The 27,253-nt window shown below is 40.7% G+C and overlaps 1 protein-coding gene and 1 long non-coding RNA gene across 2 annotated transcripts; one reads left to right on the top strand and one right to left on the bottom strand.

The window, feature by feature from the left end:
- Positions 1-150: 150 nt before the first annotated feature.
- On the top strand, positions 151-19,367 carry TSPAN16 (tetraspanin 16). Its single transcript, XM_072599452.1, has 7 exons — positions 151-238; positions 875-1,081; positions 3,052-3,126; positions 12,809-12,916; positions 13,938-14,075; positions 14,729-14,812; positions 19,177-19,367. Exons 1-7 carry the CDS (start codon positions 182-184, stop codon positions 19,237-19,239), a joined length of 732 nt encoding a protein of 243 aa, XP_072455553.1. The 5' UTR covers positions 151-181; the 3' UTR covers positions 19,240-19,367.
- A 416-nt stretch (positions 19,368-19,783) lies between these two features.
- On the bottom strand, positions 19,784-20,799 carry LOC140498177 (uncharacterized). Its single transcript, XR_011965014.1, has 2 exons — positions 20,484-20,799; positions 19,784-20,047 (listed from the first exon to the last, which is right to left on the bottom strand). It is a non-coding gene; the product is annotated as an uncharacterized lncRNA (long non-coding RNA).
- Positions 20,800-27,253: the final 6,454 nt, after the last annotated feature.

Genomic DNA, 27,253 nt, shown 5'->3' with positions numbered 1-27,253 from the left:
GCACTGAAGGTCACCATCCCATCTGTCCTGCCTTCCTCGAGAACACTGTGGGCACCCTGTTGCAATCCTTGACTTTCTACCTCTATCCAGGCTGCTGTCCTGCAGATTTCCTGGAAAGCCAGAGGCTGCTCTTTGGAGATACAGAATTAGCATAGCCACCTCCTGGACTTTAAACAGGAAGATGGCTCTTTTTGCTCTCCTAAAAATCCTGATATTTCTTTTTAACAGCGTCATTTTTGTGAGTATGAGACCAAAAAGGGATTTTGCCTGTGCCTTTCTTCTCCACTCAGCCCAGACATATTTCTGAGAAGCCCCATATCAAGAGATCCCTATGTCCCTACATTCTGCCTGAGAGGGTTACAGAGATTCTTCCTGGCTCAGTGGGAAGGGACCACTCATGCTAGGGAGGCCCCTGGGACAGAGTTCACCATCTTCCAGGCCAGGGTCATTGGGCACTCAGCTCATACCCTTCTGGTGGTTCTTCCACTCAGATTTCTTTTCCATTATCTGTTTCCATTCTGCTCTCTCTCTTCTGAAAGTCCTCATCATAGGTTTTCTTTGGGAATAGACTTACTGGGCAATACCTGTGCTTGAGGGAAATGGTTAGAGGATAAGGTGGGGGAGTGAGCCCAATTTTCTCTGGCCAGCCTGTTGAGAGCTGTCAATACCTTGGGAACATCTAGACAGCAAGTCAGAATCTCTGTTTCCAAATGCCAACCCAGGGTAACAAGGCAAATTTCTCTAGTCTAGGAGTTTAAGGAGGTAGAACTGGACACAGAAAGGAAGGTTTCTGATAAAGATTTTTCCTTCTCCAGTATCAAAATACTAATGAAAGTCATTCCCCCATTTTTTTCTTCCTCTTTTTCCTCCTCAGTTTGGGGGATTGGGACTGCTGGGCATTGGCTTATGTTTGAAAGTAGATGGAGGCTCCTTTACAGACTTTCTGGGGGCTACAGTCTCACCATTCACTCAACTGGTGGTTATCAGATACCTCTGCATCATCATTGGCAGCATCCTCTTGTTCCTGGGAATCCTGGGCTGCTGGGGAGCCATAAGGGAAAACAAGAGCCTGCTGTTACTGGTAGGTAGAAGGAGGACATTGGGTCTGAGAATTCTGAAGGTTTGAACCTGGTTAATATTTGGTGACAAGTTCTAGGTTCCATTCCCAAGTAGCTTTGGGCAGGGGAAGACTGTCATTAAGTCCCAGCCCTACTAGGGCCAAGCAGTCACTTTGCTCTCAGGTCCCCAGAGTGAGGACGAGTCAATGTAGTTTATCCCCTGCTACAGGAATGACCCAACAAACACGTCACAGGGAAGATGAGTGAATAACATCATCTTTGTACCTTGTATTTGCAGACAGGGCTGTACCTAGGATGGGGCAACCATGGCTTTGCTCCAGGTGCTGAACTTTTAGAGAATACAGGCAGCACTTACAGTCCTTCTTAGCATGGAAACAACTTAAACTTAACTTAGCGCCTACTTAGCACTAATAAAAATAATTCATCAAAATAAGAAGCTGCAGGATGATGATGTTTTTTTCCCACAGTGGCCATGCTCACCTAAGATGAGCTGAGACTAGCCTATGACCTGCCCTCTCCTTCACCTCTCAGTGTCCTCCCTCCCTCAATCCCCCAACCCAAACTTTGTTTTAAAAAGTTGATTTGAACAGAGAAAGAAAATTACAGACGTATTACCCTAATGAACATAGATGCAAAATTTTAAATTAAAATATTAGACAAGAGATTACATCAACTAATCACAAGGATAATACACTATGACTAGGGGGGATTTATATCAGAAAGGCAAGTCTGCTTCATTATTAGGAATACTATCAGCATAACTGACCACATCAATAACAAAATTGACAGAATCATATGATTATCTCAATATATGCAGAAAAAGCTTTTGAGAAAATATAACACCCATTCCTATTAAAAAAAAAAAACACTGAAGAGCATAGGAATCAACAGAATTTTCCTTAAAATGATAAGTAGCGTCTATCGAAAGTTATCAGCTAGCATTCTATGTAATGGGGTTTTTTAGAAGCATTTCCAATAAGATTGCGGTGAAACAAGGATGTCCATTATTACCACTGTTATTCAATATTGTCCTAAATATATTAGCTTTTGTTATAAGAGAAGAAAAAGAAATCAAAGGAATTAGAATAGGTAATGAGAAAACAAAGCTACCACTCTTTGTAGATAATATACTGGTATAGTTAGAGAATGAACTATAAAATTACTTGAAATAATGAACAATTTTAGCAAAGTTGCAGGATATAAAATAAACCCACAGTAATCATTAGCATTTGTATACATCCTGGGTCATCTCCAGTCATCCTGATGAGTATCTGGTCACTGAATTCAGATGGCTCTGGAGGAGAAGTGAGACTGATAACCTTGTACAGCCCTCCCTCACTCAAAACAAAGTCATGTCATCATTTCTCTGATGGCATGGTCTTCTTCGGCAACGAAGGACAAACACACACGCACAAACAAAACTCAGCAGCAAGAGATAGAAAAAGAAATTCCATTGAAAGTACCTGTAGACAATAGAAAATATTTGGGAGTCTACCTGCCAAGACAAACTCAGAACTATATGAAAACTATTACTTTGTAAAAACAATTACAAACACTTCTCACATGAAAGTTGATTTGAGAACATGTTTTATGCCTTTTCCCCCAGATACAAAAGTTCATAGTTACTGCTTTGGGTGAGAACGTGGTATAAGAAGGTAAACCCTTTCTTTCCCTAGTAACTATTGTCATTTTTGAATCGCCTAGATTCATCCCAGTGGCCCTCCATGAATTCAAGGCTTCTTTTAAAGTTTAGGACAAGGAAATGCTTGCCATCAATTTGGCTGGACTGACACCAGAATCTAGATAGGAATGGTGTTTCTCAAGAGACTGACTGAGACATTGAAGAATGGACCAATGGGTGTGTTTTTCTTATTTATTCAGAAACATTGTTATCAATGAGTAGAACACTACTGTAGGGATCTTAGAAGTCAATGTGTGACCAATAACAATGACCAGATTTCTTTTCCTCTAGTTTTTCGTCATTATATTGATCATCTTCTTGGTCAAGATGGCGAGTGCTATGATCATCCTGGTCTTCTCTTCGATTGTAAGTGTTCAGAGTTTGGTTTTGACTTATGCTGAGAGCAGGAAGACTGTACCTCATATTTCCTTTTAGCTGTTGTGGGAAAATGGGCTGTGACTAAGATGATGAATCAAGAGATTAGGATGCTGAAAGTCTGGGAGGTGAAGAGGTCTACTGTGGGGGAAGCTCTATGGGAAAAGTGAATAAGAGTGTGATAACCTGCACCAGTGTTTCAACAAAGGTATTTGGGAGTGCCAGGAAGTACTACGAGTGGGGATGGAGGGAGAAAGCAGCTGTTTTTATTATTTTTTATTATTCTTTTACATAAATGAGTAGCAATTTATTCTCCAATGTACTGATCTCTTATACTTTTAAAAATGAAAATGAATTAACGTTCTAAACTCGGTGCTCTGGGTTTATAAATTTCCTTATGTATTTATTGTAATTAATCACTCTCACTGGCTTTTAGTCTTATTTTACTTATATTACTGAAGTCATTGTTTCTCCAGATCTGCCTACTTCACTCTGTATTTGCTCACATAAGTCTTCCTACGTTTCTCTGAATTCCTCTTATTCATGGTTTCATATGGTATGATATTCATAAATTGCAGTTTGTTCAGTCTTTCCTCAATCAGCTGGCACCCACTTTGTTTCCAGTGTTTTACTATCACAAGAGGTAACCATTAAAATGGTGAGGAAGCTTGTGTGGGGGGTGGGGCTTCCTGAACAGAGGCAGATCATTCAGCTCTCACATACATACTCCAGCAGAAACTTGAAATTATTTGTACTAGACTGAATAATGTAACACATTAAGATGCTATCGTAAATGACTTTATTCACCCCAGAACTACATAAAAAGCAACCAGAAGCCAAAGTCAGCAAACTTAGTGCAGGCACAGGCAAGCAAGCCCACATCCTCTCACTGCAAATAGAAATGGACCAGTGACATATGTTGACTGTGAGATTCTAGGTCCGGAGGCAATGACAGTGGTGGGCCCCTTAAGAAAGCCCTAAGGTGGTAACAAAGCTCCAGAGTAGGGACCTTGGAAATCCCAGGAGTGGTAAAAACCAGAGCCGTGCAGCAGTACTCAGACCTGAACAGCCCAGGATCCCAGGTACTCCTAGGTCACTAGCATCCTGTCCTGAGATATAAGAGAGGGCACTGAAGATCCATCATTCTGAACCTCAAAGATCTAGTGGGGTTTAAACTTGAGGAGCAGACATCAATGCAGAATCTTAAGGGACTTAATGTGATCTAAGCATGGCCAACTACTCCACACAAAATTCTTTCAGGGAACAGAGACTGGTTGTAGCATAATTTAGGAACTAAAGCTGGAGGCATGAGTAAATCAAAGAAAATACTGACCAATACAAATAAATAAAAATAAGAACTCTTGTAGTAATTTCAAGCAAGGGGGAAAAGATTCTCCATAAAGACTACAGGAATACCTAGAAGAAATGAAGCAAAAGATTTAAAATGAAATAAAAATTGTAGAGAAAAGAATTGAAAAGAGAAGAAATAGCTTAGAAGAGAAAGTAGTAAATCTTAGCCAAGGAATGTATTTCCTGAAAACTGCAATAGATCAAACAAATCAAAAGTTCATTGAGAGAACAAGAAATATCAATCAATAGACTCAATAAAGAAGAAAATATAAAATCTAGAATTTAAGAATCAATTGCCTCCTTGAAAACCAGGATTTGAAAAGCCTAGAAACCATATTTCAAGAATAAATAAAAAACTTTTTAGATTTATTAGAACCATGGGATAAAGTAACAAAGGAAAAAAAATGCAATGATCACCTCTTGAAAATAAAACAAAAGGAAAAGTCTCCAGAATGTCACTTCATAGCTGAAATCCAAATTTCCAAAATCAAAGAAAAAAAATACCACACACGTTCTAGAAAGAAGCAGTTTATGTACCAAGCAACCAATTAGATTGCACAAGACCTGGCAGCTTCTACATAAAACCAGAGGAGATCTTGGAATACAATAGTTCAAAAGGCAAAAGATAAAGGCATACAATCAATAATAATTTATCCTGCAAAGCTGAATATAACTCTATAGAGAGGGAAATGAATCTTTAGTGGAACAGAGAATTTTCAATAGAAAATAGAGTGGAATAGAGAACATTTCTCATGAAAAGGCCAGAACTGAGTAGGAACTCTGAAATCTTATCATATGCTGAAACCTAGAAGAATAAATTTATTGTAACGATGATGTGGTGATAACATCTTAAATGAGGAAGGAGAAACAAGTGTCCCTTCAGAATCTTAATGTCTTTAAAGGGCATTAAAGGAGTTAAATAAGAAAAACAGAGGTCCTGGAGGTGGGTTAATTCTTTTTCAAGATTTTAAGAGGGGAAAGAAAAGGAAAAGTAAATGGAATAAATTAGTGAAGAGGAAGAATGGGGTGTGGCTTCTATTTTTTGTCATTGGAGTACTTGAGGAAGGAGTGTAAGAGATGGGGAAAGGGGAAGGAAAGAGAATAAGCATTTTTTAAGTATCTCCTATGTGCAAAGCACTGTGCTAAGCCCTTTGCAAATATCTCTTTTGGGTATTTCAACTTAATTGAAAAAAGCAAAAAAAAAAAATAAAGCATGATCAATACACACAAACATGAACAATTTGGTGTAGAAATATATCAAACTCAATAGGGAAACAAATAGGGATGGGAAGGATGGTGTCAAGAGAGAGGATGATACTGATGAGGAAATAAACGTAAGGAAAATCAATTTCTTGATCCTGAAGAGGGAATTAAAAGAGGAAAAAAAAAGAAAAGAACTAGAATGTAAGGGGTGCCCATCACTTATAGGATGACTGAATAAATTGTGGTAAATGAACATAATGGAATATTACCACATAAGAAATTACCAAAGATTATTTCAGGGAGTCCTGGATGGTGTCAAATGATGCAGTTGGAAGTGAGTAGAACCAGGAAACCAATTTATACAAGGACAAAGAAAAATAAGTTTGAAAGCTTTAAGAAATTTGATCAATGCAGTGATCAGCTGTGCTTCCAGAGGCTCTAGAATGGGGCATATTACTTGCCTCTTGATAGAGAGGAGCTGGACCCTGCTATGTTTTTGTACATGACCAATGCCTGAATCTTTCAAAGTTGTTCTTCTTTATAATGTGACGCTGAATGTCAAAGTTTACTTTGAACGACTTTAGAACTCTGATTTAGGACGATGACCAACTACAAATTCCAGGGTACTGATGTAACATGCTACTCACCTCCCCACAGGGAGAACTGGACTCAGAGTGCAGATTGAGACATATTTTTTTTCATGGCTCGTAGGAAGATTTGCTTTGCTTAGCTATACATTTTTGTAACAGGGGTTTTGTTTTTATTTCTTTCTCAATGGGAAGAGGGAGAAGAGAGAGAAGGCAAATTTTCACTAAATGAAAAAAATAAAAATAAAAATTTAAGTGAAAACATTAGAGTGTTGTTAAATCTTAGTGTTTTACCTGACTACTCTTATTTATTTCAAGGTTTTTTTTTAAAATTTTCTCTTGATTTTTAATAGGAGAAGGATTGGGGAGGAGAGGTGAGTTTAACCAATAGTAATGTCAATAAAAAGAGAAAGCCATCGCAGCATTTTTTAAAATGCATGGAAAAGAACAGAAGGAAGTTCATAAGGAAGCATAGATAAGCAGGACAGCTTTGAAAGTAGAATATGAAATCATTATATGCTTTTTTAAGAAAGAAGCATGAAATTTACATTTATGGTTTCGTATGTAGTCCTCTTTTTGTGTTCTGCTGTGTATATGGAAGTGTCCTTTTCTGATATTTAAGTCTAGAATTTAAAAAAAAATAAAAATGAACACTATGGTCATAGGACACCTGTGGGGAGAGAGAGACTGTTAGAGTGAGAGTGGGGAGCTTTTGTGGGGAAGACATGCCCAAAGGCTTGAAGCCTTGAGGTAGCAGTTGTATGGTACTTTGTCTGAGGTTTCCTTGGCCTGTGTTGTCATCATATTGTGAGGAAGGGTGCAAATAGCTGCCTACATCAATCTGAATTATGGCTTGCCAGGTCTGGTGCCTACAACCAGCATGTACCAGTTTGGGAAGTTAAGCTGTGAAGTCAAGTCCAATGTAATAATGTCTACCTACATGATCCTGGCTGATCTGGCTTCTAGTTCTTGTCTCTTAAGCAAGGTGCTTAGGAGGCACAAGGCATTCCTAAAATGATGAAGGGTCTTGATATCATGTCATGTGGAGAACAAGTGAAGGAACTAGGGACAGTCCCTAAGAACATGAAGTACTCCCTGGGATTTATGCTTGTCCCTGTGCTGTTTAACATCTTTATCAATAACTTGGTTAAAATCGCAGGTGACATAGTCATCACATTTGCAGATGACATAAAGCCAAAGGAATAATTGGTACACTGGATGGAAGAATTGGGAGCTGAAAAAACATTGACAAGCTGGAACACTGCGCCAAATACAATAAGATGAAATTCAATGGAAGTAAATATAAAGTTTTATAAACATGGTTCATAAGTACCTGATAGGAACAGTGAGACAGCAGGGTATCTTTTTTTTTTTATGGGAAAGTCTTACATTTATTTTTATTAGTTTTAAATAGAAACAGTTGTGGAAATATTACAGTATCAAGATGTATGATATTTAAGTGGTTTCTGTTCAGCATATCACCATTTTTTTTTCCTTCCAAGTATCTGATTGCCATAATTCTGAATCGTCTAGGTGTCTGGAAGTATGGAAGTGGGGCAGTGAACAGAAAGAATATTTCTATCCAGATCTTTCCCAACATCCTTAGCAATGGAGTTCTTTTCCCCCCTGCCCTCAAGTGCTTTACATTCTTTTTTAAAAATTTATTTTTAGTCTTCAACATTCACTTCCATAAGATTTTGTGTTCCAAATTTTCTCTCCATCTCTCCCCCTCCCCCACCCCAAGACAGCATGTAATATGTAAAGAAGCGGGAGTGAAATTCTTTAGGATTACATCAGGTTTCTGATGAGATCTGTTTTTGTTCAGATGTAAGTAGTCTAATCACCATCAAGGTGGTTTTATTCTCTGAAATATGTGCTTCTGCATAAATCCAAGAGACTTCTTACTGATGTTCAAGTGTAGCATGCTTATGCCGTCATGTGAAAATGAATTAATTTTGGAAGCACTTCTAGCTTTTCAGTACTCCTAACTAGGCTGGAACCTGCCTCGGTGGCCTCTTGTAAGGAAGGTGTGCCAGAATGTTGTATCAAAAGGACATTCTCCAAGAATGTATCAAATACTGTTTTGTCTAGACATTATAATGATAAAATTATAGGCTACATATACACCATGCATAGGCTTAGTGTTCTGTCTGATGTGTGCAGGTTAATGTTCCTGTTTGATAATGCATTGGATAGCTGTATATCTTAAAAATATCTGGGTGTTGAGTCAACTAGAAGCTCAACATGAGCCAGTTGCTGTGATATGGTCGCCAAAACAGCAAACCTAATCTTGGGTTACATGAAGAGGTATATACCTTCCAGGAGTAGGAAGGTGGTAGTCCTGCCATACTCTGCTCTGGCCAGACCCCGTCTGGGTTGGTGCCTTTATTTCTGAACACCACAGTTTAAGAGGGACATTGATAGGTTGTAGGATGTTCAGAAGATGTGGCAACCATGATGGTAAAAGACCTTCAGACCATGTGAAGGTCAATTGAAGGAAATGAAGTAATATTGGGTCCATGAGAACTATTTTTAAGTTCTTAAAGGTTTATCTTTTTGAAGAAATACTGTTGCCAGAGGGCTGAAATAGGAGTAGCAAATGGAAATTATCAAGAGGCAAATGTAAAATTTAAAATTTCTTACCCATCAGAGCTGTCCAAAGGTGGAATGGACCGCCTCAGTTGGCAGTGGGCTCCCCCTCCTTGGAGGTCTGCAAGTAGAGCATGGATGACCACATGTTGGAAAGTAGGTTAGAATGGGATGTGTCATAATGGACATTTGTTTCCAAATATGGCATGGACAAGATAGCTTCATAGATCTCTCTTCCAAATTTTAAATTCGGTGATGCTATGACTTTGGAGATATATGAATGCTGTCTTCAAAAGCTGAAGGTGTATCTTTGGAAGAGGGAGGTGGTTTTCTACATGATTTTGAAGTTCAGAACTAGGACCAATAAGAAAGCAGATTTCCACTCCATAGAAGGAAGAGCTTTGTAATAACAGAGCTATCCAATAAGCATCAAATGCCTCCATCTTTGGAGGGATTCAAGCACCATGACAAGGTCCCTCAGCCTCCAATACAGATGCATCTAAGAGTAGGGAAGGACTCAGAAAATTTTTGTCAAGAACATGGCTATCCGTAACTTAGTGACAGAGTCATACCTGTTGATGTTTTTTGGTACCCAAGAACTTAGGCAGCTAGCAACACTGCCTAATGTATAGAACACAGACATACACAGACATACACACACACACACACACACACACACACACACACACACACACACACACACACACGGAAACTAGACTCAAATACCCACAGAGAAAGCTATCAAAGAGCACCCTCAGAGCTCGAAAGAAGAAATCTTCTCCACCACAAAAAGGGCTCACTTTTAACTTGTCGAGATCCCCTCTTATCCACATAATCAGCTTTATAGTATAAAGAACTGTTTAGTGGAAACCAGGTCAGAGGCCAAGGCTCTCCCTGCTTTTTTCACGCTGCCCACAAGCAATCTCCAGATAGGAAATTCAGGACAATTGCCTTGTACCGACAGTGGATAGCAGCTGCTGTCCTCCTGTTTCCATAGCTCAGCTCCCCTGCCTTGATGACAAAGAGGTTGTAGATAGAGAAGGAATTCTTAATTTGGGTCTGGGAACTTAAAAAAAATATTTTGATGACTGTATTTAATTATAATCAGCTTCCTTTCTAATCTGATGTGTTTTACTTTATGTATTTAAAAACATTATTCTAAGAAGGAGTCTGTAGGCTTCAATGGACTGCCAGAGAGAGCCAGGACACGCACGCGCACACACACACACACACACACACACAAAACCAGTTAAAAATCTGCTGTCCTAAGGGTATTCCTGCATTGGGTGGGAGACTGGACTAGATGTTACCTCTTATGGACTCAAATGTTCCATGGGGTTTTTCTGAAAAGACTACGAGCATTAAGCTCTATTACATGGCTGAATTCTAGGGCATTCAGCCCACCTGAGGTTCTCTCTTTAATGTTTCAAATCAGGCATTGTGCAGTATGAAGGTGGACTAGATGATCTTTCAGGTTTCCTCTAGCTCTGCTAGTATGTGGTTCTGTGGGAGTCTAGTGTCCCTGACCAAACTGGGAGCTCATTGAGGGCTTGAGTCTTTCATAACATCCAGCTAGATGGTACAGTGGACAGGGTGTTGAAGGTAGAGCCAGGAAAATCCAAGTTCAAATCTGGCCTCAAACACTCACTAGCTGTTTGACCCTGGGCAAGTCACTTCATATTAATCAATCAATCAGTAGCTATGAAGTACCTACTATGTGCCAGGATAGGTGGCAAAATGGATAGAGTACCTGTCCCGTAGTCAGGAAAACTCACCTTCCTGAATTCAAATCTGACCTCAGACACTTACTAGCTGTGTGACCCTGGGCAAGTCTCTTAACCTTGTTTGCCTCAGCTTCCTCATCTGTAAAGTGAGTTGGAAAAGGAAATGGCAAACCACTCCAGTATCTTTGTTACATAGGATTACAGAAAGGCAGACACAGCTGAAGAAAACTTAACAACAAAAATGTGCCAGGCACTATGCTAAGCTTTGGGGATACAAAGGGAGGCAAAAGTCAGTGCTTGTCCTTGAACAGAATACAGTCTAACAGAGGAGACAACATGCAAACAAATATACACAAAGCAAGCTATATATAGGAAATAATAAAAATAGGAAATAATTAATTAACAGAAGGAAGGCAACAGAATTAAGAAGGGTTGAGGAAGGCTTCCTGTAGAAGGTGGAATTTTAGTTGGGACTTAAAGGAAGCCAGAGAGGTCAGTAGTCAGAGAGGAGGGAGAGCATTCCAGGCATAGAGACTGCCAGAGAAAATGCTCAGCGATGAGAGATGGAGTGTCTTGTTTGTGGAACAGTCAGTAGGCTAGTGTCTCTGGACCAAGGAGTACGTACTGGGAGGTAAGGTGTAAGGAGACTGGAAAGGTAGAAAGGAGCTAGAATATGAAGGGCTTTAAGTGCCTGTCAGAGCATTTGACCTGTTTTAGGAGAATCACTTTAGTGACTGAATAGAGGATGAAGTGATATGGGGAGAGATTTGGGGGAGGCAGACCCATTTACTGGGCTGCTGTAATAAACTAGGCATGAGGTGATGAGGGTCTGCACCACGGGTGGCAGAGTCAGAGGACAGAAGGGGGTGTATTTAAGAGATGTTACAAAGCTGAAATTGACAGACTTTGGCAATAGATTGGATATGAGATGACTCATAGGTTGTGAGTTTGAAGGATTGGGATTATGGGGTTACCCTCTACAGTAATAGAGAGAGTAGGAGATGGGGAAATTCCAGGAGGAAGGATAATGAGTTCTGTTTTGGACCTATTGAGTTTAAGAAGCCTACTGGATATCCAATTAGAGATGTCGGAATGGCAGTTGGAGGTGCAAGATTGGAGGCTGACAGAGAGATTGGAGCAGGATAGGTAGATCTGAGAATCATCAGCATAGAAATAGTAATTAAATCCATGGGAGCCGATGAGATTGCTAAGTAAAGTAGTACAGAGGGAGAAGAGAAGAGGGTCCAGGACAGAGCCCTGAGGGACACCTATGACAAGAGAGTGTGATCTAGATGAGGATCTAGCCAAGGACAGAGTAGGAACTGTCACATAGGAGCAAAGGTATCCCAAAAACCTAGAAAAAAGAGTATTAAGGAAGAGGGGGCATTCAACAGTGTCAATGGCTGCAGAGAAGTCAAGGAGAATGAGAACGGAGAAAAGGCCTTTGCATTTGGCAACTAAGAGATCATTGATAACTTTGGAGGGAGAAGTTTTAGTAGAATACTAAGGTTGAAAGCCTCAGTTGCCTCATCTGTAAAATGGAAATAATAATAGTACCTACATCCCAGGGTTGTTGTGAGGATAAAATGTGATAGCCTTTGTAAAGTGCTTTACAAACCTTAAAGATATATATATATAATTATATGTTATTATATATTATACGTATATGTTATATTATATATTATTATATATATAATTATTATATATGCATAATTAGCTATTATTATCTAATGCAGAGCTGGTCACATAATAGGGATTTAACAAAGTCATCATTGAATTAAGCTGTTTTCATTTATGGTAACTCATCTGTTTCTCAATCCCCAGTCTTCCCTTTCACATAGTCCTTTCATGATCCCCTAGATGTTAGAATTCTTCCTCCCTCTGAAACTATGCTTACTCTGCATATATTTTTTTTTCCTTATTTGTGTAAATCTTGGTTCTTACCAGTAGAATGTAATCTCCTTGAGGACGTAGGAACATTTTGTGTTTGTCTCTGTGACCCCAGAGTCTGGCACAGCAAGCATTTAGTAGATGTCTGTGGAATTGAGTTGAGAACTGAATTACTGAGCTCTTTGGCTTGCAGGATGCACTGTTGTTTTCAATTCAATTTATTTAGTAAGTACCTACTGTTTGTAAGCACTGTGCTAAGGGCTGGTTGAGATGTGTTAGTTTACAGCCATGGTGCATGTAATCATGGGAAGTTATATGCGTTCATTCCAGGCAAACGTGCTCTTTGTACACATTGATTCTTGGGCAGTTGGCACACTAAGAGAGTCCTATGACAAGGAAGAGGACATCACAAAAATATGGAATACCACCATGAAGGAGGTAAGCTAAGCTATTGCCGAGAGATTCTCTCTAGTGGCCAAGAATGGAGGAACTTTCCCTGCCCAATCTGGAAAACCCTTTTGATGCTCATGAAAGGAGCTCTACTGGACAAATAAAAACAAGAATCCTTTTTTTGATAACCAGCCTGGTAGGGATCATGAGAAAAGCCCCTTAGGAAAGAATGCTCTCCTAACTGATGCTGAGAAAAGACTCCAGGCCTTATGGTTTAGGGTTGACATTATACAGATGATTCATTTTAGGGCCTATGATCTTGTCAGGAAGAGGGTGTGGGGGTGAAAGTAAAAAGGGCCCTGGACTGGGAGTCAGGAGACCTGGGTTCAAATCCCTTTCCACTTACCTCCTGTGTGATGTGGGCAGAATCATTTCACCTAATGGAAACTCAGTCTCCTGATCAATAAAACAAAATTAGACTTAAGGATCTCTCAAACCTCCTCCAATTCTATGATGCTATATCATATGATGGTAACTCCACTTACCCTCTCTTGGGTTCAGTTTCCTAACCTAGAAAATGGGGATAATCATTCTGACCTTGGCTACCTTACAGGATCATAGTGGTGGGCAAATAAGAGAACAGATGGTAAATGGGAAACACGTGGAAAAGTTCCAACCTTATACAACTGAGAAGGGCTATTGGGCAGCTGGGTGATACAGTGGATAAAGAACTGGGAGCGGAGACAGGAAGACTGAGTTCAAATGCAGTCTCAGATTCTTACAATCTGTGCAACCTTGAACAAGTTCACTTAGCTGCTTTCTGCCTCAGTTTCTTCTACTGTAAAATGGGAGAAATAATAGCACCTACCTCCCAGGGTTTTTGTGAAGACATTAATGAGATATTATTTATAAAATTGGCACTAAAGAAATGCTTATTCCCTTCTCTCTTACTAATAATAATGTATCTATACAGATGGGGGATTTTAGTAATAGATATTGCTCCAGGTAAACAAGGCACAGCTCTATCTGAGAAGTTCAGGACCCATACATTAATTTTCTTTCTTCTTAGCTGCACTGCTGTGGATTCCATAACTATACTGATTTCAGCGGTTCTAGATACCAGAATCAAAGTGGTGGCTACTATCCTGTCTTTTGCTGCAAAGAAAATTTACCTTGCCAGGAGTCTGGTGTTGCTTATGACAAGAAGGTAAAGTATAGAGGCTTAATACTAAGTTTCCAATATAATAATTTTTTTAAAAGAAAAGATTACATGGTAACCCTCTTAGGCTTCCCAAGCTGTACTTTATTCCCTGGTTTGGACTCTGCTGTTTATTATCATCAACATCGCTGGGTGTGTGAGCTGACTCAAGGCTTCCTGGTTTGAGGTGGAAGTGTGGGAAGGGGATAGAGGAAGAATTCAGAAGGATGGGTACTGAGATCAGTTAGGAGTGCATCTGAAGCAGATGCAGGGTCAAAATTAAATTCGTAAAAATGTCACTTGAGGGTGGCAAGAGGTAAAGGTTGGCCCTGGCATGTGTTAGTCTCTTGGCACAAGGTGAGCAAGAAGATATTGATCTCTCTCAATGTGTTGCATTCAAACATCATGCTACACATCAAAATGTAAGAAATTATCTTATATTTCAGAAGATCTGACTCCTGCTTATATAAGTATAAGCTTCCTATTAGCCTCAGAAAAATTGCTAGTTAGAACTCTGTTGACATCAGACAATTTAGATTTTAAAACATATTTGAAGTACTGTTATTGTTTTTACCTGTTAGAATACAAAATCAGATGTCTTATGATTTACTTGGAGGTGGAGGGGAATGTATTGATCTGTTCATTTTTTTTTTTCATCATAGGGATGCTTAGATAAACTCAAGGAGTCCCTGGAAAAGAATGGAAAGTTGATTGGAGGTGTTGGCTTGGGAATTTTAGTCTTTGAGGTATGTGTTTTCTTCTCACACTTGGCAAATTTTGGAGATGTGTTTAATTTGGAGACCTTAGGAATGGTTCCCACTTATTTTCTGCCTTGTAGTTATGAATTGTTCAGCAGTACTGAAACAGCAGGAGTTGGGGCATAGGTTAAGACTTCAGATCAAGGCAGACCACTTCTCAGGGGTGAAGAAATAAGCCAAATCAAGTGGAATGTTACAAAAAACCAAGACGGGCCCTGTGGAAGACAAATTATTATTATTTATTTATTATTTCATTTTCTTCCAGTTACATACAAAAACAATTTTTGACATTTGTTTCTAAAACTTAGAGTTCCAAATTCTCTCTCTTCCTCCCTTCTTCCTCCCTCATTGAGAAGGCAAGCAATTCAACATAGGTTATACGTGCGTAGTCATGTAAAACATATCCATAACAGTCACATTGTGAAAGAAAACAGACAAAAACAACAACAAAAAACTCAAGAAAAATAAATGTTATTGTTTTGTGTTGTTAATCATCTTTCAGTTGCGTCCAACTCTTATGTGACCCCCCTTTGGGATTTTCTTGGCAAAGAAGTGGTTTGCCATTTCCTTCTCCACCTTATTTTACAGATGAGGAAACTGAGGCAAACAGAATTGTGACTTGTGGAGTCACACAGCTAGTAAGTATCTGAGGCCAGATTTGAACTCAGGAAAATGAGTCTTCCTGACTCCAGACCAGGCACTCTATCCACTATAGCGCCACCTAGCTGCCTTATTATTTAGAAGAGTCTATTGCCTCTCCCTCAGCTTTAATACACTAATAGTCAAGGCACAAATCTTGCCTAAACTAAAGGAGCAACAAGATACAGTTACGTACTTTAAAATCCAAAAGGGAACAATATGGTATAATGAAAAGCTCAGGGGACCTGGATTGGAATCCTATCTCTACCATTTCCTACCTATATGATCTTGGGCTTTGTCTCTCTGGGCCTCAGTTTCCTCATCTAGCTTGGACTAGATTCCCTTTGAAGTGCCTTACATTTCTACAGCTATGATCCCATGATCTGATTTCACCAGTTTCATCAACAGAGTTCACAGCCGCTCCCAGAAGTTGCTGAAATCAAAAGTTTCATCAGTTGGCAATCAACGCTCTGGGGATCAGCCTCCCTAAACCAGCCTGGTGGCTTTCCTAGTTGTGTAGGACCATTCATTCATTCAATCTTTCAACATGCACTTGTAGGCCCCTATTGTGTATATATTGTGCCACATACTGGGGATGGAAAGACAAGAACCAAACAATTCCTGCCCTTGAGAGAGGATCAATATGTACACAGATAAGTAAATGCTACCTCTCTCTCTTTCTCTCTCTCTCTCTCTCTCCACACATATATACTCCATATATATACATACATGCACATGTATACACATACATATATATACATACAAATACATACATATGAGATAGATGGTAATTTTGGCAGGGATTGGGGATAAACCTTACGGGGCCCCAAATCGTACTTAAGCTGGCCCATGATGAAAGCTAGGGATTTGGGGAAGTGAAGATGAGTAGGAAGAGTATTCTAGGAATAGGAGTCAGCCTATGCAAGGGGATAGAATCAGGAGATGGAATGTCATGTATGAGGAGCAGTGATAATACCAGTTTGACCAGAAGCCAGCATGTGTGAATGTGCAACAGGCCTGAAAAAGCCAGTTGGTGCCAGACTTTCCAAGCATTGTTATTGCTTCCATCTGTTCAGGGTTTTCAGTGACAGTCCATCTTGCCCCTGATCTTAGAGATAGAGGGAATCATTAGGGACGAATGGTTCAAACCTGTCAAACCAGTTCTTCAAGAATACTAATTTGTCAGTTATATGGCAAATAGATTGGAGAGGGGAGAAAATGTAGGCGAGGTGACCAGTGACTACACTCTTGGAACTGGTATGGGTGAAAGGTGATGAGGGCACAAACTATGATGGTGACCGTAAATGGAGAGAAGGGGACACATGTGAGAGATGTTGTGGAGGTGGAGTCCATAACATTTGGCAACTGAATGGTTGGGAGGTGTGGTGAAGGAGAGAGGAGGCTAAGGCAACATTGAATTTCTTTTTTTTAAGTGAGAGTTTTTGTTTTTTCAGTGTAAATAGTATTTTATTTTTTTCAGTTGCATGTAAGATAGTTTTCAACATTCATTTTTTTTGTAAGACTTTGAGTTCCAAATTTTTCTCCTTTACCCCTTTCCTTCCACCTGCCCAAGAAGACAAGTTATCTGATATAGGTCATACATATGCAATGAGGAACATTGAATTTCTAAGCCTAACTGACTGGAAGGTGCCTTTAATAGAAATAGGGAGGTTAGGAAGAAGGAGAGGTATGGGGAGAAAAGATAATGAGCTCTACTATGGACACATTGAGATTGAGACTCCTGTGGGAGTGCCAGGCCTGGAGTTCAAATCTGGCCTCAGATACTTCCTAGCTGTGGGACACTGGGCATGCCACTTAACCCTGTTTATCTGTTTCATCATCTGTAAAATGAGCTGGAGAAAGAAATGGCAAAAAACATTTCTGTATCTTTGCCAAGAAAACCCCAAATTAGGTCCAGTGGAGAGTTGGACATGACTGAAATGATTCAACAACAACAAAAATGGAACATTTAGTTGGAAACATTTAATAAGCAGTAATGTGAGACTGCAACTCTTAAAAAAGAATCCAAATAGATGTATGGAGGTGGGAATCATTGGCAATGAGATGATGATGGGAACCGATGAGATTACAGAGATGGAAGATGTAGAGAGGGAAAAGAGAAGATGGTCCAGGATACAGACTTGGGGATAGATCTAGAGTTAGGGAGCAGGATGGTAATCCTGCAAAGGAGACTGAGATGGAGTAGTCAGACTGGTCAGAGAAGAACCAACAGGAAGCAAGGCCATGAAAATCCAAGAGGAGAAGGTAGTCAAACATGTAAAATTCTGCAGAGGTCAATGATGGAGACTGAGAGAACACCATTAGATCTGGCAATTAAGGTCTGGATATTTGGAGAGAGCAGTTTCAATTGAATGTTGAGGTTGGAAGCCAGATTTCAGAAGACAATGAGAGGAGAGGAAGTGGAGGAACTAAGTGTAGGCATTTTTAAGAAGTATGACTGGGAAGGGATGGAGAAATGAACAGAGGATGATAGAGGTAATAGGAAGATCTAGTGAGTTTTTTGAGGATGAAAGAGACTCAGGAGTGTTTGCAGGCAGCTTGGAAGGAACCAAGAGTGCAAAGTGTATTAGAGAAAGAATGGGGATGATAGTGGGGGCAATCTTCTGGAGAAGACAGGAGTAGATAGGATCAAGTACATGTAGAGGATTTGATCTTGGAGAGGAAAAGGGCCACCTCGTCATCAGAGCCTGGAGTGAAGGAAGAGCTAGTGGGGTGGGGAGGGGGAATGGCAGCTGTGTAGAGGATGTATTTGAGGAGGGGAGAGACTAAAAACAGGAAGACCAATTAGGAAAGTATTACAATAGTCTAGGTGAGAAATGATGAAGGCCTGATGAAGGTGTCCATGTGACTGGAGGCACTGGAGAAAAGTGGATGGATACAAGAAATGTTGTAGTGTTATTAATATCAATAGAACTGGGCAACAGCTTGGATTTGGGAGCTAAGGGTGAGAAGGAATGGTCAGGGATGACTGGAAATCTGGATTACTGGGAAGGTGGTGGTATACTCATCAGACATAGAGATGTCTGAAGGAAGGGCAGGATTAGGAATGCAATGAGTTTCATTTTGACCATGTTGAGTTTGGAATGCTTGAGGGAAACTGAGCAGGAGCTAACTGGTAGGCACATGATGAGACACAACTGGAGCTCAGGAAAGAGACTGAGGCTGGATATACAGATTCCTAAAGATGATACATGGGAGCTGATAAGCAATTCAAGAGAAGGTGTAGTGAGAGAAGAGTCACTAGGGCAGAGTCTGGAGGAATTGATGAACTAGGCGGGGGAAATGATAGATGATGGTCTAGCAGAGGAGCCTGAGAAGGAGCAGACAGGTAGAAAGGGAACAAGGATAAGGGAGATATGTCAGGGAAGCCAAGGGAGGAGAAAGTCTAGGAAGAAGAAAGGGTCAATAGTATCATAGTATCAAAAGGAGTCAGGATGTCCAGGACACGAGAAGGCCATTGGACTCAGCATTTGAGAGCTCATCAGCCACCTTGGAGGCTAGTTTCAGCAGACTTGTGGGATTTGAACTCAGATTGAAAGGGATTGAGAATATAGAAAACTGCTAAAGGGTGGAAATTGACTCCCTTCATTGTGTGGGATACATTTTCCAAGACTATTCCAATGTAATTCTAGGTTGATTTTCAAGTACCAATCAAACCCAGCATTGAAGATTGCTGTGTTCTTCTTCTTCAGGTGGCAGCCATGGTGGTCTCCATGGTCCTATTTTTCAAAATTGATGACATTTCGTATGACTGAGATCTCCGCTGGTACCGCCTCCCTCCCTGCTGTGAGAACAGCACGTATCTAAGCAATGATGTTCACTGCATGAAAAATGCTACTTTGTATTAATAAATAATGCTAAGTATTCAGCTTGGAGCCGGAAAGATGAGGAATGAGTACCATGCATTTCTTTTCACCAGATAATGGATATTGATGGAATGTGTAGTCTTTTCTCTATAACTGGAAAATTGTAAGAGTTTACTTTCACTAAAAGTTATTAACCTTTAAACATCATTTCCTCAAAAAAAAATGAAACACAAAAATCCTTTTAATGGAGCTTTCTCAAACGTACCCTTGGACCAGAGAGTGTTCTTTGTGCCTTTACTTTGGACTTCTGGAAAGGTCAAAGTTTTGTAAAGGAATATCGGTGGGGGCTGGTCAATGTCTCCTGGCTGTAATGAATGTGCTTGATTTCTACATATAGTGTTGGTCTTTTTTTTTTTTTTTAACAAAACTTTTGCACTTTGGGCTTTACGGTGAAGTATTTGGAGTGGAGTGAAAGGACCATAATCACAGTTGCTGACTTTATGGAGAGTTTTAATTCATTTTTATTTGAGTCCCAGATGTTACCTGCAAGTAATAATAGTTGTCTTTACCCAGCCCTTTAAGGATTGCAAAGCATCTCTACCCAAGATTTCTCATGTGACTCTCCCAACTCGGTGAAGTGAACGCTAACATTACGCCCATTTTGTAGATGTGCACCCTGAAGCTAGAGAAGTCGACGTGATTGCCCATGGTCACACGGCTAGCGAATCTCTGAGGCAGAATTCAAATCATATCCTTCCTGAAACAAACAAACAAACAAAAGACTTGTTAAGGGAAGTTTTCCTTACCCTAGAAGTCAAAGTCATACCTTTGGGGGGTTTAGACCGAAAGGTAGTGGACTTTTTGGGGGGTGGGCACAGGGAAACCAGAAGCAGTGCTTTCCTGGTAGATAAAACGGATACCCTGGGAGAGGACTTTCTTGACTTTAAGCTCATCAGCGTTTCCCCATATTTGGACTGTTCCATTCGAGCACAACCGCACCCCCTTTTTCCCCTCCCCCACCTCTCCCCAAACTCAGTCAAGGCAAGGCAGGTTAGTTGGGTGAAGTGAGCAGGCGTAGCTCTTAAAGAGTTCAAATGCTGCGCGTGGCCTGAGACTGGACTGGGGTGCCCTAGTGTGCGAGTGGCAGCCGACCAGGCCTGTGCTGACTGACTGAACCCCACCCACCTGGCTACCTGTAGTTTTGCTGGAAGCCGCTGGATGGGATGTGGGGGCGGGCCTGGACTTGGCAGGTGTGCTGGTGCTGAATCTCTAGTCCTTTGGCGCCTCTAATGAGATTCCCTTAGCCCTGAGCTCAGCGCTCACCCTGATGCCCTAGTGAAGGGAGAACGCGTTATAGGCTCAGGATTAAGACTCGTCTTGTGCCTTTTAGGGAGGAGGGAAAATGCAGAGAGGTGACCCTCCTCCCCCGGCTACTTGGAGTGGGGAGGGCTAGGCGCCCGGGGTGATCTTGCCCCACCCCACTCCACTCAGGGCTTGCTCACCAGCGCCAGGTAATTCTCCTTTGCGAACAGACTTCACATACCAAAGTATCTTCCTCTCCACATGCTGCTTACTGCTCTCCCAATAGTTGCCCCCTACCCCGATGTGTCCCACACTACTCCCCACCAGCTCCAAATTTATGATCCTATAATATTCCCAGTCACCCAGTTTGAAATGTTTTTTGTACTCCAATAATTACGGATGTTCTCTCCAAAGATGCTAGTCGACACACCCAGAGTGACTCACGAAGACTTTTCTTAGTGCGGTGACAATAACAATGGAGTACGTAAGTTTTTCTGCAGTTATCGTTCACAGGACCCGCCCATCTTTCTGGATCCTACATTTTTCGATGGCATTCTTTCCACCAGTTCTCCTTTGTCAGTCACAGAGTCAGTAAACATTTATTTAAGACCTAATGGCACCGACACTGTGCGGGGAATAGAAAGAAAGGTATGACAATCCCTATCCTCAAGGTGGTTACAGTCGAAGGGGGGAAGACCAGTCTTGAAAAGTAGCTGAAAGGAGGATGTGAATGATGGAGGGAAACCCCTTGAGGCCAGGGACAGTGTTTTAGCCTTTCTTTGTGTCCCCATCGCTTAGCACGGTTCCTGGCACTTAAGCCCACCGTGCACATCTCTATTATCTTCTGGCTGATTTTCAGTTTCCATTAATCTGAGACTTTGCCTAAAGGTGATCACCGAAATCTGGGACAGAATCAAAGGGAAGGGCATAACCGACATCTGAGGCAAATGCCCTGCAAGAGAACTTTTTAGCTGCTGAAAGGCATTTCAGACTTAACTTGTACAAAATGGAATTTCTTCTCTTGGCCAGTACTCAAGCTTCCTCCTCAGACTTCAGTTCCACAAGAAGCCACTATGTGCAGGGCATTCTTCGAGATGCTGAGATGCGAAGTCCCTACCTTCAAGGAGCTTACATCCTGGTGAGCTTCCCAGTGACCCAGTTTGGCAACCTCAGGATCATCCTTGACTCTTTACTTTCCTTCAACTCACATATCTAGTCAGTTGCTAAATCTTGTCCTTTCTGCCTCAAATCTGTCTTCCTAATAATGATAATATTAATAATAGTTAGCATTTGTATAACATTTTTAGATTTACTAAGCACTTGACAACCCTGGGAGCTAAGTGCTATTCAATCTCTATTTTATATCTTCCTGTTCAAATCTGGCCTCAGACATTTACTAGCTGTGTGACCCTGGGCAAGTCACTTAACTCTGCCTCAGTTTCCTCATCTGAGAAGGAAATGGCAAACTACTTCGACAGCTTTGCTAAGAAAACCCCAAATGGGGTCCCTAAGAATCAGACACAATTGAAATGATGGAACAACAACAAAAGTGGATGAGGAAACTGAGGCAGACAAAAGTGAAGAGACTTGCCTAGAATCACACAACTAGAAAGTCTTGGAGATTGGATTTGGATCCAAGTCTCCCTGACTCCAGGTCCAGTGCTCTCTCCGTTTTACCCTTCTTTCCACTCATACAGCCACTGGTCTAGTTCAAGCCCTTATCACTTCTCACTGGAATATTGAAATGGTGTCCTAATTGATCTTTTTGCTTCAAGCCTCTCCCCATTCCAATCCATTCCTTTACAAAGATGCTAAAGTGTTTTCCTAAAGGGCAGGTCTGACCATGTTATTCCCCTAATCAAACTCCCAGAGTTATGACTTTCAGGATCTAATATAAACTGTTAGGCATTTGAAGGCTTTTGCAACCTAGCCCCAACCTCCTTTACGGGTTTTGTTAAATTCTTGTTGTTGAGTCATTTTTCAATTGTGTCCAACTCTGGTTTATGTTATTTTCTTTTCTAGCTCACTTTACAGATGAAGAAACTGAGGGAAACAGGATTAAATGACTTGCCCAGGGTCACACATCTAGGAAGTGTTTGAGGCCAGATTTGAACTCAGGTCCTTCTGGCTCCAGGGCTGATGGTTTATCCACTTGGACACCAAGCACTCCAATATGGCCTTCTTAAGGTTCCTCGCCTTTCTGTTTCTTTGCACTGGCTGTCCCATCCTCCCCTTCCCCCTTTCCTAGAGTGTACCCTTCCTCACCTCTGCTTTAGAAGAAATCCCTAGTTTGTCGTAAGACTCAGCCACATTCTACATGATACCCTCTCCTGAGCCCTTCCCCCAACTGCTGATGTCTAACCTCATCGAAACTCTTGTGCATTTTTCTTGTATATCCCTCTCTATATATATATCTGTAGTGGTCCCAGGCAGTCTACTCTAAAGTAGAAGCAGTTTCACTTTTGTCTTTCTCTCCCCAGAAATTAGCATCATTGGTCCTACATCAGTAATTAACTAGTTGCTTCTTGAAGGTGGGGTGGTTAGGTATACATAAGTAATTACAAATGTAGGGTAGCTCCAAGTCAGAGTGGCTAGTTGCATAATAAAGGTAGGAATCTAATGAAAAGTGAATTATTGTCCATCATGCATGTAATAAGTACTTGGCCAAGTTTGTCCTCCACATGTGGGACTCAGGGTTAAAGGGACATACTTTGAGATGGCCCCTTCATTGGCTGGAAGAACTAATAACTCAGTGGCTGTATGAAAAGGAGTGACTGTCTCCTCAGCATCTCTCTTTCCAGCCATGTAGCTGTTTTCTGACAAAGGGGTCAAGGAAGCTCCAGCTTATCTATTTTCCCACACCTGCCTCCACGCAATAAGACATGGACCCTGAAGCATTTATCCTGCCTTTGTTCCTGTTTTTTGTGTTTCTTCTTTCCTGAGCTGAGGTACTTAATCCAGAGATGGACGTGTCTAGGCTTGGAGAAGACATCCTAAATTGGAGAGAACTGGAGAGCCCATCTGTTCAAAACTTGATGGTGTGTTAGCATTGCAGAAGTCCCTGACAACTGGTATTCCCTCTTATCTCCTCATCTCACATCACTCAGAAATATTTCCCCGATCTTCTCCTTCATGCCATCTCACATGAAGAAATGGCTCTCTCTTTGCCGTGGCAAACATCTAAATGCACCCCTACTCTTAGCCCCTCCTATTATCTCCAGCAAAATGTCTTTTCTGCTATCCCATTCTCTCTCTAGTCTTCAATCTTTTTCATCTAGTGGTTCCTTCCCTGATGCCTACAAAGCAACCTTGAGTCTTAGAAAACCCTCATTTGATCCAAGCATCTCCTCTAGCTTATAACTCACCTCTTTGCCTGAACTATTTGCCATAGCCTTCTTCTTGTTCCCTCTATTTGAGTCTCCCCACTGCACTTTACCCTTTACTCAGCAGCCAAAGTAATTTCCCTAAAGGGCAGGTTGGATTATGTGACCCCCCCCCCCCGCCCCCCACTCAATAACTCCAATCACTCCCTATCAGTTCTAGTATCAAAGATATATAATCTTGAGTTCAAGTCTGGGCCTTCGCATAAGGTTCTCTTCATTGGTGGAGAGAATGATTACTCAACACTTGTGTCAGCATGAAGTCAGCTTGGGGGAAATCTTCTGGCTTTCATCTTTGAGAGAAGATATGCATAATTCCAGACTCTCTTCAGGAAGAGGTCCTTGAAAAGAAAAAAAGACCTTTGGAAGAAGTTAACATGTAGAGGAGCTGCTACCTGGAGCATCTCTGTAGTTCTAGCTTGCTGAACTAGAGACTTTGAGGAATTTTCCCTTGGGTGAGATTGGGAACTCTCTCTTTTTCTCTTTCTCTGTCTCTGTGTCTCTGTTTTCAACCCTGTCCTGCCCCCTTGCTGAAATATCTCTCTCCCAATGGAAAAGCTCAGTCACTTGAGTATCTCTTGGTATAGTCTAATTTGTATGACTTTTCTGCTTTCTCTTTTCTGTTTAGATAAATGTGTTTGCTTGTTATTTACTCTTCACAACAGTCTTTTATATAACCAGCGTTTGATGGGAAGGGAGTTAAGCCCTTAGATACAGCTTGGGGCATTCCTTCCTTGATGAGGGTAGTGATTAGGAGAGCGGCTTGAGCCTCAAAATCTTTTCCCCTAGACTAAGTAATATTTAGGGAGGAAAAAGGGAATCATTCTAGTCTGATATTCCACTTCTGAGGAGAGGAGGGTGGGCTGGTCTCATGGTTCCAATCCCTTAATACCCTTCATTGTTGTCTGTCTTTTGTTCTGGAAAAGGACCATGACATCTAGAGGTGATGTCATGACTTGTAAGAGAATTGCATTTAAGTGAAGGAGGGCCTCAGTCTCTCCTTTGGAGCCATCTGAGTCCAGTGACAAGATAGAGATCAGGAAGATGGATCAGGATGGCCTCCTAATGCCTTTCAGTGAGGACTCAAAGTCTCCCTTGGAGGGGATGGGTGAGATTCTCGAGGTAGCTAGAAGTATCCCTCCCTAATAGCTACATTTAGACAAATCCATGTGGACATACACAACCTACATGGGGAACACACACACACACACACACACACACACACACATACCTTACATAAAATGCTCTGTTTAGAATTTAAAGTCTTTCACAACCTGGCCCTTTCTCACATTTCCAGTCTTCTTCCATTTTGCTCCTTTCTACATACTCTAAAATCTGGCTTCTTGTTCATCTAACACATGATGTTCTCTCTCTCAGTTCTGTGCCTTTTTTTGCCTTTAAGTTATACCTAGAACACTTACCTCCTCAACTATGACTCCCAGCTCCCCTGGCTTCCTTCAGGTCTCAGCTCAAACAGAACCTTCTCCAATAGCACTTTTTTTTCTTTTTCCTTAGCCTACCTCCTCCACTTCCCCCCCCCCCCCAATTCCTGGCCAAGCTCTTTCCCTTTGGGCTATTATATCTTGTATGGACGTAATTATTGGGGGCAGCTAGGTGGCTCACTGGATAGAGTGCTGGTCCCTTTTTAAAAGACTGGGTCACCCTATTTTGCATGAATTGGAAGTACAAGGGCTACTCATGGCCCAGTCCCTCTGTTGATTATACTGAAACTTTGGCTTGCTCTTTGGCTGCTTTACTTCCCCTTAGACAACCTGTTTCCTCCCACCCTCTTCTCCTAGAGGCTCACCATATTGATACTAAACTTAGTGAGGATATTTGATCAGCTTAGTCCATCACAGTTCAAAATTCCCAAGCTCAAGGGATCTACCATCCTTAGCCTCCCCAGTAGCTGTGATTATAGGCATGTACCACCAAGCTCAGCTCTACACAATTTAAATAATTACAGTGTTCCACTTTTTTTCTATCTTTTTTTTAATAGTTCTCTTAAAGTCTGTTAGAATCCAGTTAGAATTCACGAAGATATGTAGTGTGAAAGATCGGTCTAAACCCATTTTCCATCAAATTCTTAACCAGTCTACCCAAATATACTAAATAATGAACCTTCTCTCAATTTTTTTTCTATAGGTCTATGAAACACTTTACATTAGGGTGGCGATATGAAATCTCTGTTCTGCTCCACTTATAGTTATCTTTCTTTTGGGTGGGTGCTAGATTATTTTGATGATAACTTTTTTGTAAAATGTAATATTGGATAAATGAATTGGACATGCAATTAAAAAAAAAACCTTAGAAAAAGAATAAATTTAAAATCCCCAATAAACACTAAAATAGAAATCTTGAAAATCAAAAGAGAGATTAGTAAAGTTGAAACTAAAAAAAAAACCTCATTAAACTAGGAACTGGTTTTTAAAACAAACAATAAAATAGACAAACCATTGGTTAATTTGATTAAAAAAAGAAGAAAATCAAATCACTAGTATCAAAGATGAAAAGGGTGAATTCATGAATTATTAGAAGGTATTTTGCCCAATTGTGTGCCAATAACTCTGACAATCTAAGTGAAATGGATGAATATTTACAAAAATACATAAGATCTGAAAAAAAGAAACACAAAGGAAGCTGAGGCATCATGTGCTTAGGGACACATGGTGGTTACATTGAAGATGGAGAGGCTTATACCCCTCCTTTACCTGACAACTCATTTTAGTTTTTGTCTCACTTGATGTGTGAAAGAAAATTCAAAAAAGGTTAAAGTGGGGCATATCAATCCTTTTGAATATAGACTCATTTCTGGCTCCCCTTGCACATATTCTCTTCCTCCCACTGAATATTTTTGAGTCGTGGGATTAACACAAGCATCCCTTTAGATCTGCCCTTTCAACTCCCATTATGGTCCAGACATCAAGCACTAAGTAAGGTTATACAAATTGTCTAGAATCTTCAACCAGCCTCAGTGACCCACCAAGTAACTTAGTAACATTAGAGACTGTTAACTTCAAATGAAGTATGACCATCATCTCAAAGGCAATGACCTTTACCTTGTATTTGCACCACCACAGCAGAAAGTTCTTGTCCATCTTACAAACATGAGAGACAACATGGTGTGGTGTTAATGGCTAACATTTATATGACATTTAAGGTTTCCTATACTTTATTGCCTATTATTTCAATGATCCTAATAACAAACCTGTGATAAAGATATTCTTATTATCCCCATTTTACAGATGAGAGGACCGAGGCTGAAAAAAGGTTAAGTAACT

The sequence above is a fragment of the Notamacropus eugenii genome, chromosome 4 (genome assembly GCF_028372415.1).
Source record: "Notamacropus eugenii isolate mMacEug1 chromosome 4, mMacEug1.pri_v2, whole genome shotgun sequence".
NCBI lineage: Eukaryota > Metazoa > Chordata > Mammalia > Diprotodontia > Macropodidae > Notamacropus > Notamacropus eugenii.
Note: the sequence above shows the minus strand (reverse complement) of the source record. Positions and strands in the feature narration are given on the sequence as shown.